The sequence below is a fragment of the Terrapene carolina genome, unplaced genomic scaffold, assembly GCF_002925995.2.
Source record: "Terrapene carolina triunguis isolate 2854851 unplaced genomic scaffold, T_m_triunguis-2.0 Scaffold110, whole genome shotgun sequence".
NCBI lineage: Eukaryota > Metazoa > Chordata > Testudines > Emydidae > Terrapene > Terrapene triunguis.
The window spans coordinates 3,550,270-3,560,815 of record NW_020664461.1 but is presented as its reverse complement, the minus strand read 5'-3'; the positions used below and the strand labels follow the sequence as shown (position 1 = coordinate 3,560,815).

General features: G+C 56.7%; 1 protein-coding gene across 1 annotated transcript in view; it reads right to left on the bottom strand.

Moving 5' to 3' along the window:
* The window catches only part of ZSWIM5 (zinc finger SWIM-type containing 5), a 67,221-nt gene that overhangs the window by 12,800 nt on the left and 43,875 nt on the right, over positions 1 to 10,546 (bottom strand). The window contains exons 6-9 of the mRNA XM_026651970.1: positions 6,335 to 6,511; positions 3,366 to 3,512; positions 2,428 to 2,565; positions 1,066 to 1,326 (exon numbers count right to left, since the gene is read on the bottom strand). Coding sequence (XP_026507755.1) covers positions 1,066 to 1,326; positions 2,428 to 2,565; positions 3,366 to 3,512; positions 6,335 to 6,511 — 723 coding nt within the window. The remainder of the gene's footprint in view (positions 1 to 1,065; positions 1,327 to 2,427; positions 2,566 to 3,365; positions 3,513 to 6,334; positions 6,512 to 10,546) is intronic.

The following is a 10,546-nucleotide window of genomic DNA, read 5'->3' as shown; positions in this document are numbered from 1 at the left end:
AGGAATGGAGGTGGAGCTGGGGCTGGGAGTGGAGCTGGGGGGTCGCGGCCGGGAATGGAGGCGGAGGCGGGGCTGGGAGTGGAGCTGGGGGGGCGGGGCTGGGAGTGGAGCTAGGAATGGAGGGGAGGGTGGGGCTGGGAGTGAAGCTGGGGGTTCGCGGCCGGGATTGGAGGTGGAGCTGGGGCTGGAGGCCGTGGCTGGGGGTGGGGCTGGGAATGGAGGTGGAGCTGGGGCTGGGAGTGAAGCTGGGGGGTTGCTGCCGGGAATGGAGGTGGAGCTGTGGCTGGAAGCGGGGCTGGGGGCCATGGCTGGGGATGGGGCTGGGAATGGAGGTGGAGGTGGAGCCGGGGCTGGAAGCGGGGCTGGGGGCCGTGGCTGGGAATGGAGGTGGAGCCGGGGCTGGAAGCGGGGCTGGGGGCCGTGGCTGGGAATGGAGGTGGAGCCGGGACTGGAAGCGGGGCTGGGGGTGGAGGTGGAGCTGGGAGCGAAGCCGGGGAGGTCACGGCCAGGAATGGAGGCGGATCCAGGGCTGGGAGTGGAGCAGTGAGGTCGTGGCCGGGAATGGAGGCGGAGCCTGGGCTGGGAGCGGGGCTGAGGGGCCGGGGCTGGGAGTGGAGCCAGGGGGTAGTGGCTGGGGGTGGGGCCGGGAGCGGGGCTGGGGGGCAGCGGCTGGGAGGCAGGAGCAGGGCTGGGTTGCACACACTCCCTCCCCTCCCTGGGGGCTGGCTTGGGCCCCCCCCTGCCCCCCCAAACGTTCCTCTGTGTCCCTTGGGGGCGTGCCCCACACCACCGCTGCGTAGGGACTGGAGTGCCGGACTGCTCAGGCACCGGGCTGGCAGCCTCAGGGTTAATGACCCTGGTAACACGGGCAGGGCAGCAAGTGACTGGTGCCTTGCCAGAGCCCTGGCCCAGCAAGCGCCTGCGGGGGCCCTCCCTGTAACCAGCCTCCCCCAGCTCCTCGGTCCCCTGGGCTCCTGCACCGTGAGCGAGGGGTAATCTCCAAGGCCGGCCTCTCAATGCCACCAGCAGCTGTTCAGTGCAGCCCGGCTCCCCTCCCCCCCTCACCTTCCAGCAGCAAGATACACTGCTTCCGAAGGGCCTGCACCAGCACCGCGTCCAGCTCCAACTCCTGCAGCCGGGCGCTGATCTGCTCTTCGTTGCGGCACACTTTATCCTGCGCGTACAGCCCCTCGGGCATCACCCGCTGCTGCCCCATCCCCATCAGAGCCACCTCTAAGGCCAGGGACAGGTAGGACTCGCCGCTGTCCTGGCAACCAGTCGCCACAGGCACGTGCTGGTACACCGGGGGCTTGGCGTCGCCGGCATCTAGAGGAGAAGGCAGTCACTAGGGTGAGAAAGGAGAATGACCTGGGAACGAACCCAGCGTGAAACCCAAGCCCAGCGCCACCCTTCCCCGCCCCCAAACCACGGCCAATGGAAGCTTACGCTGGTTCCGCGGAGATCGAGCACGACCGAGCGAGCCCGCGTGGGAGGACACTGCCCTGCATTTCTGACCCGGCTGGAGGGAGTGGCTTGGCGGAAAACCCAACCTGACCCTCCCAGTTCTGACTCCAAGTGCCAACGCAACGGGCCGGGCTATGAGCGTCCTCCTCGCTTTTACCAGCCATGGGGAAACAAGCCAAGTTCAACGTGCCATGGGGCAAAGCCACCCAACAGGCAGAACGGCCATGTGTCCCGGGACGACCTCGCACAACTCTGGGCGTGGCTGTTCGGCTGTCGTCCGACTGCCTCAGTCTGCGGCCACCCTGCACTTGGGAGGCGCCACGTCCCCCCTCGCTGTGTTACAGGTTCCCCAGATTCCAAGGGCAGGATGGTTGTGCCCATCTCGTCTGACCTCCTGTACAGCACAGGCCCCCGAATAACCCCTAGGGCAGAGCTTCTAGAGAAACATCCCGTCGGGCTTTAAAAACGGCCAAGAATCCACCGCAACCCTTGGGGAACTGTTCCGGTGGTTAATGACGCTCACTGTTAAAAAACGAGGCCTTATTTCCAGTCTGAGTTTGTCTCGCTTCAGCTCCCAGCCACTGGATCCTGTTAGACCTTCCTCTGCTAGACTGCAGAGCCCATCATTAGACATTTGTTCCCCATGTAGGTACTTACAGACTGTGATCAACCCACCCCTTAACCTTCTGTTAGGCTAAATAGAGCCTATCGTGATCCCTCCCGGCCCCTTCTCTTCCTCTGCAAGCGGAGAGAGCAGAGCTGGGCGTGAGCGAGACGGAGCGGTGGGGTGAGACGCGGTTGGAGAAGCAGGAGAAGTTTGAGGAGGAGACACAGAGAGAGACACTATACGAACGGACGCGTAAGGGGCAGGGGAGCCGTTAGCTGTGTCTTGGGGTCAGCAGCCCACAGGCTGGAGCCCTGGAAGTTTAACTCACTGGTCTGGACAGGGAATGACTCAGATACCTGAAATTTCAAGGCAATTTTCCTCTTCTAATCTACAAGCCTCCGTCAAGGTGAGGAACAAGCAGCCAACGGGGTTCAGAGGGTGCCCGACCCAGCCCTCCAGGTTTGTGATGGTGGTGGCTCCCCTCTGCAGTAATTCTGGGGACGGGACAGAAGCAGAGCGTTAGATACAGAAACGCTGAGTCGAAGGCCTGAAGCCGCGGCGGCAGGTCACTCAGGTCCCGCTCAGGTTGGGAAGAACGCACGGCGGGAAGGCCCGGGAGAAACGGCGCGAGCGTGCTCCAGCCACGGTTCTCAACGCCCGGGCCCCGAGATCTCCCTGACACGGCTCAGGAAGCCAGCCAGCTGGTCCCTGGTAGAGAAACACGGAAGGGTCGCTGCTATAACCAGCTCGTTCAGTTATTTTACAACCCCTGGGGGCTGCTCTCCTGAGCAGTGACCCACCGTTACTAGTCACCGGCAGGACTCGGCTCAGGGCGAGGGGAAGCGGGATCGCTGTGCTGCTCCCATCGGTGCAGCACGTGACTCGGGAACAGCAGCAGGAGTGTCTCTGGGAGGCACAGGCCTGTCTACAAACGCTTTCAGGTCGGTCTTTCACCCCCGCCCGGACATGCCGCTCAACGCCAGGCCACGGCAATCCAAGCCATCCAATATCAAAGGCTATTTGGGCATTTTTCAGATCTGAAAACCTGGCGTCAAACGCTGCTGGGATCAGACAGACACACCGGGCGAGCGTTCTGGTGGGCAGTGGTCTGCATCAAACGCCCTGCAGCACTGGCAGTGCCCAGCAGAAAACAGAGCGGCTCCGGGGCATCCATGCGCTCGGCATTCAGCAGCAGCTGAGTGAGGCTGGGCCATTGTCATTTGCCCCCAGTATACTGGCCAAGCAAAGTGGTTGATTCCAGGGTTGGGTCTACAAGTCTGGGAACAGCCCATACCTTTCTTCTGGTGTTTGTAAATTTCCAGCTGCCTTTGCTGCTGCAGTCTCAGTGTATTGATTATGGCAACAGTCAGTCGGAGCGCTTCTTTGGGGTACCCATGGGAACGCAGGGCATCAACCCGCGCACACGCTGTAGGGACGTGCTCTGCAAAACAAGGTTAAATGCAGCGTGCCCGTGAGCCTGAAGAGCACAGAGATTCACGGCTCTGCTGCGGGAAGGAAAAGCACCCGGCACGGTCAGCTTGCTTCTGAAGAACTTTCTCCCTGGAAGTCCAGCCCCTGTTCTCTGCCTTAGCGTCAGCAGCCCCTCTACCGCTCCCTACGGGGATGCTTGCCAAGAATATGAATGGAGTTCCGGCCACATTCTAGGAACAGCAGCTATAAATAACCAGCCCCTGCCCTGGATGGTACCCCAGGAAACGAACGCTGCTTTATCTAATCTAGGAGGCACCGTTGTATCTAAGTGCCAAGCCAACAGTGAGGGTTTGCATTACATTTATCCACCAAGGGATTCTGCTTTTCACCATTCCTAGGTGCAGTCCTCCCCGCCGAGATCGCTCTTCTCCTCCCCTCCCACAGTTCTTCAGCGTTCCTAACTTCTGCACACAGGCACGGGCTTTGCATCGTGACTTTCGATCCGGGCTTCTAAACTGCCTCCCGGATGCCTCGCTGGAACCAGTGGTAGCGATTGTGTATTTTCTTGTTCTCTTTCCCGGTGGTTTATTATTAGGAACAGTTGCATGAAAAACAGAATCACGGTTGCTTAGAAATTCATCTGCTCCCGCTGCTTATTCCCCACCTGAAGCCAGGAGCTACTGCGGAGAGGATTATGACTCTGAGTGAGACATTAGCAGCAGCAGATGATGTGCCATACTGTACGGTGAGGAACTAAGATTTTGTCTTCCTGCAAATGTCCCTAGCAAGAAAATAAATGGGAAATGAAGAAGATCTAAAATTGTGGACACAGGATCGTCCGTTTCCATGAAACATCAGAGAGTCTTTGCACAAAAATCTCTCTCTAAATCCCAATCTGGTTTATATGTTACACCGAGCACACACCCCTCCCCCATGTGGAAATAGGTGAAAAACAGCAGGGTTTGCAGAAGAATTTCTTACTGGCTTCCTCTACTGTTTATTTGCTACATGGGTGAAATATTTGCCTTCTCTCTGAATTCATCATTAAAATGTTGCTGACAAATCAGATGCTTTCCGTGGCATTGTGAAACCCTCCAGAAAGAGGCTGTGAGAATATAAAATGGAAAATCAAGGCAACAGAGCTATTAAAAAAATAATCGGGACAAGAATGTGCTTCGTTAAGTCCTTTTACTAGACTAGGGTGAAGCAAGAGGGATCCATTATCAAATCTCTGATAGTCAAGGTCTCGAGGAACTGTGGTCCTCTTAGTCCAGCGCTCTGTCTCTAAGAATAGCCGGGCTCCCCTGCTTCCGAGCAGGGTGCAAAGAGCCCTGCTGTGAGACAGTTATGGAAAAAACTCCCCACTCTGGCAGTTCATGGCTAGTTTATGCTCCAAAGCATACAAGGCTGTAGAGCCTTTTTACCCTCTCTAACCGGGAATGTTCTGATGATCTTTATAAACACCGATGTACGTATTTATTAATTATGGAGCTCTTGGCCTCGCTGGTAGCCTTGCGGCAGTGAGTTCCACAGGTTAACTATGTGGGTTGTCTTTAAACGTTTTCACTTATGTCTTGGGCCTGTTTCATTTCCTTGTTCTTGTGATATGGGATAGGGCAAACAGGGAGCCTGATTTGCCTTCTCTATCCCAGCCACGGTTTTATATAGCGCTGCCTTTTCCCCCTTACTCATCTCTCTACACTACACAGTCCTCAGTTTTTCAGTCTCTCGCTGCACACAACAGTCTTTTCAGGGCTCTGATCATTTCTGTCACCCATCTCTGCCCCCCTCCCCCCATTCCTGCACTCAGTTTTGAGACTGACTGACCCGAACCAGACACAATATTCAAGGTGACGAGCTGGTTTCAGATTTGCTGTAGGTCACAAGCACCCGCATTTAACAAAACCACCTGGTTGCTATGGTCACAGAGCCCCACATGCCTGCAAGGGAGAACAATTGACACCCAAAGTAGAGGTGATGAAAAACTGTCCTAAGCCCGGCGATGGGGTCGACTCTGCCCCGGGGGAGCCCTGCTGACGGAGGATCTCACCACCACAACTCTGCCCTGGACGCTCCCTGGAGGCCAGGGCATGGACAGTCACGCAGAATTTGGGCTGCAGGAGCTGGGAGGAATGTCGGGAAGTTCAACGGGGGGGAGGGACCCAGGGCAGCCGGGCTCACAGTCTGGGGTGATCTGTCCAGCAACAAACTAAAACAAACGCACGCCACCGAAAGTGTGTGCCGTTTGCTGCCACGTGCCAGAGGCATGGCCCATCCTGGCGGTATTCTCTACGCTATCCTCGCTGCTTAGCCAACGTTGAGACCCTTTCAATACCCTGCGGTGGAATCCGGGCTCCAGTGAAGTCAATGGGAGTTTTGATATTAACATTAATGTGGCCATATCCAAGCGTACAAGCATGCTAGCTAGCAGGCCAGCTCCTCACCACACCCGCCTGGTGGCAGCTGCGCTGGCCAGAGATGCTGAGGCTAACGGAGCTCACCCAGGCCAGAACCGGTAAGGTTTGGGAAAAGGATGTTTCTAGCTAAGTGGCAGAGATCAGATCTGGCCAGCGTCTCACCGCGCTGGGGGCCAGGCAAGTCTGGTCTCTCTCCAGAAGCCTTGCTGTGCCCAAGGGAACGAACCAGCCTGGCTTCCCTGGCAGTGGCTTTCAGGGAGTGGTGGAAGTCCAGGTGCCCAGATGCCAGGGGATGGGCCCCGCACAGACAGCACCTGGCCCCATCCCTTGGAGCAGGGCCCTTGGGGTCCCCATGCTCGGGGCGACTGCAGAGGCATTACACTCAGGGCGCGGGAGGCTCGAAGGGGGGGGTTACCTAGCCACAGCGGCTGTCCTTGCGCATTGAAGAGGAGGCTCTCGCCGTCCCGCTGGTACGAAGGGGACACGTAGAAATCGCTGCTGATTATCCGCTGCAAGTGGCTGTCCTGCCAGTGCAGGTCGCAGCCCTCGATGGCGCGGGTGAACACAGTCCGTCTCGGCCGTGTCAGGGAGTCTGCAAAGAAAAGAGCTCTCAGTGTCTCTGCTCAGCGGCTGGGTCAACGCCCACCCTGGCTAACGAACCTTCGCCGCCCCGGCGCTCAGCTCCGCTCGGCTCTGTGCAGAAACGGCCCCCGCCGGACGGGCCTAATCTCCTCTCGGCAAGAGCTCGGCCGCACTTCGGCCACAGAGCAGACGACAGGCTCCACAGGGAATGGGGGCAGACCCGCTTCCTGAGCCACATGCCACGTCACTCGAGGAGACGCCGGCAGCGGGCCAGCCCAGGAGCGGCCAAAGCCCATTCGGAAGGTCTGTGGCAGCTCCTTGGCTTCTGCCCCAGAATGCAGCCCCCTTTATCCTTAATACAGATGGACGCTACCGGGCCTAGCACGTCAACCGCTCCTTTTAGCCAAGCTGAAGGCTGCTTGGATCAAACCAGCACCTCCTATTGTAGAACCTAACCCACTACAAAGCCTCCCCCGGAAGTCACAAGCTCTAGGCCGTGCTGCTATCTGCAGTGGGGCGCAATGGTCTGATCACGAGCCTGAAAACAAGAATGTCTGAGTCTGAATCCCAGTCCTGACACCAAGAACATAAGAACAGCCAGACTGGGTCAGACCAAAGGCCTATCTAGCCCAGTCTCCTGTCTTCTGACAGTGGCCAATGCCAGGTGCCCCAGAGGGAATGAACAGAACAGGGAATCATCAAGTGATCCAGCCCCTGTCGCTCATTCCCAGCTTCTGGCAAACAGAGGCTAGGGACACCAGCCCTGCCCATCCTGGCTAATAGCCACTGATGGGCCTATCCTCCACCAATTTATCTAGTTCTTTTTTAAACCCTGTTATAGTCTTATATAGTCTCAGTTATAAACACTGACTTTCCATGGACTTGGGCAGGTCCCTCCCTGCCTCAACTTCCAGCTCTGTGAAATGGGGAGTATGCGACTTACCCACCTCACAGGGTGGCTGCCAGCAGTCGTGTTTTGCAACCGCACCAAAGATGAAAATCACCCGGTAAAAGCTGCTCTTGTGCAGATCCGGGGGAGCCCTCGGGCTCCAGAGAAGCTGCCAGCGCAGCCTTTACGCTGCACGTCTGGAGCGCGCCTGTGCTAGGTCATTCTGTCATTAAAGTTACAGGCCAATACTCCTTGCCACGTTAATCAAGTGCCATACCAGTGTCAGCTGACCCAGACCGAGGGGGTCAGTGTTTATCGCCTGTAGAACAGAAAGGAACGGTCCATGTTCTAAGCTCATGTTCCAGTGTCAAGTCAAAAGACTGACAAGACCTGTCTATTTCGGTGATCAGCGTAACCCGGAACGGAGATCTGTTTCGCCACAGGACAGGAGTGACGCTGGGGACCAATCCAAGCACAGGTAGGCAGCTGTTCCCTGATGAAGGGGGTATTTTGGCAGGCCTGGCTGTTCCATGCTTAAATTTCTGTCATGCTACGTCCCTTCTTGGCCAGGGTTGCTGGGGGTCAGAGGAGGAATGCCTGGGAACTACCGGCCCCGGGAAGAAACGGCAGGGTCGGCTCAGCACTGCGCGGCACTGCTCCAACGCTAGGCAGCTTACGGCAGGCTAGAGAAACAGACCGAACGTGCTTCAATCAGAAAACAAAGGCAACTCGCGCTCAGATCGACTTCTGACGTGGAATGGGCAGAGCTGGAAAATAAACACATGCTCAGTCCCAGAGAGCCAGAGCGAGTCTAGGCTGCAGAATTGCTTTCGGGGGAATATTTCAGGCATCGGTTTAGGTTACAAACACATTATCTTACGGGAATAAAAACACTAAAGCCTCATGGCAACCACTGGGCTTCTTGGAATTTCCATCTTCCAGGTGTTTTACACACATGCGCCTCCGAACCCTGCTGGGAGGCAGGTCAGTGCTAGGCAGCCTGCGATCTACAGGAGCTCAGACAAAAAGATCCCAACGGTCCCTCCCTTCTGGCCTTGGAATCTATCAGCCCTATTTTAATGTTGGGGAAACCGCGGGCCACATTTTGGAAGGTATTTGGGTGCCTAAAGATGCAGACACTTCGCTGCTTTCGATACCCCACTGGGTACCCATCTGCAGCTTGTGATACCTTTCAAAATCTGTTCCAGCGAGCTCGCAGGACTCGCCCAGGTCACCCAGAGACACCAGCAGAGCTGGGAACCACCCGCAGGAGTCCCGACTCCCAGGCCTGTGCTCAGATCAGGAGGCCAGGCTGCTCCCCAGCGTAACGCCAAGCCTCACTAAGCCCGTTTTAGATTCAGATGGTCCTTGACAACGCGCATTTAAGACGCGAAGGTCTAGCAAGTTGAGAGCGCATCTGGTTCTGAGCTTAGCTGCAATGGGCCGGTGGGGCGTCAGCACCCAGCTCGCCTGCACCACGGCTGGTGTGTCTGCTGGGGGACTGCACGATTAGTGGGGGAGGCTTAAAACTCTAATTACACCCAGAAGAGTGAAGCTTACTTCGCAATATCGCTGCTTCCCTCCCCCCTTTCCATACCGCTGCATCAAATACACGGAGACCAACTCTAGTGCAGCAGATGCAGACATCGCCAGAGCAGCATGTTTCAATTAAGGTCTATTTTGAGCAAAGAAAAAAAAAAAAGGTGCTTACAATTAAAGGGATCGAGCGCTTTGCCAGGGTTTGAGAAAATCTTTTAGTGCTAATGAACATTCCAGAAACAAGTTGCTTGATTCGTGCTCTGCACTTGCGCTGCACTCAGTAGCCCCGGTTAATAACTTATCTACTGAAACGCACAAGCTAAAATCTAAATATAAGAGCATTAAGGGAGATTAAACAACTGGTTAAAAAAATGGTGACTGGCAAGGTCTCTACGACATCAGCTAATTCCTCCCACTTGTGGAAATATTACATCAAGGATTTCACAGCTCAACTTCACTTCAATTCACACAGGACTGGATTTCTGTCTTGCTTTTTCAACTGCCCACTTGGATTGAAATTCACAGAGCGTTGGCGGCATTAAAGGGACGCTGTCAAGGAGTTTAGGTCCAATCGTTAGGCTGTTTCACAACCAGGTAGAACAGAACAGAACCTTTTCATGAACATTTAAAATTAATGCCAGTGAAGACAATATTTTCTATTGAAAATTCCCACAGCAGCTTCCTACTTGGGCATAGGAACCGGCTGTGAAACTGACCAGAAACACGTGAAACTGAGCAGCCTAGTTTCGGGATCTGAGTGCAGAGCAGGAAGCAAAATGACCCTCTTCCGAGTTGAATTCAAGGTTTATGTTGCAGTCTGCGTCCAACTGAGTGTGTATCCGGGGCAGCATCCAGACCAGGCACTGGGCTCCTGTGCCCTCCGCCCGCAGCTGGGAGAACTCTCTCCTCTCGGACGTTTGTTCGGGGAGGAGATTTTCAAACGCGTTTGCCGCTGGCCTAACTCCACTCCTAATGAAATCAATGGTAAAATGCCCACTGACTTCAGTGGAAGCGGAGTTGAGCTAATGATGAGTTCTCAAAAATCCCACTTGTACTTTAAAGCAGGGGTCTCAAACTCAAATGACCACGAGGGCCACATGAGGACTAGTACATTGGCCCGAGGGCCGCATTTACTGACACCTCCCCCACGCCGCCCTCGGCCCCGCCCCCACTCCACCCCTTCCATGAGGCCCCGCCCCTTCCCACCCCTTCCCTGCCCCCATTCCAACCCCTTCTCTGAAATCCCCACCCCAACTCCGCCCCCTCCCTGCCCCCAGGGGGTGCAGGAGGGGTGTGGGGTGTGGCGGGGGCTCAGGGCAGGGAGTTGGGGTGTGGGGTGCAGGAGGGGTGAGGGGTGTTGCAGGGGTTCAGGGTGCAGCAGGGGGCTCAGGGCAGGGGTTTGGGGTGCGGTGGGAGGTTCAGGGCAGGGGTTTGGGGTGCAGTAGGGGGCTCAGGGCAGGGGGTTGGGGTGCAGGGTGCAGCGGGGGTTCAGGGCAGGGGGTCAGGGTGCAGCAGGAGGGTCAGAGTGCAGGGGGTTGGGGTGCAGAAGGGGTGCAGCAGGGGGCTCAGGACAGGGGGTCAGGGTGCGGGGTGCAGCAGGGGGCTCAGGGCAGGGGG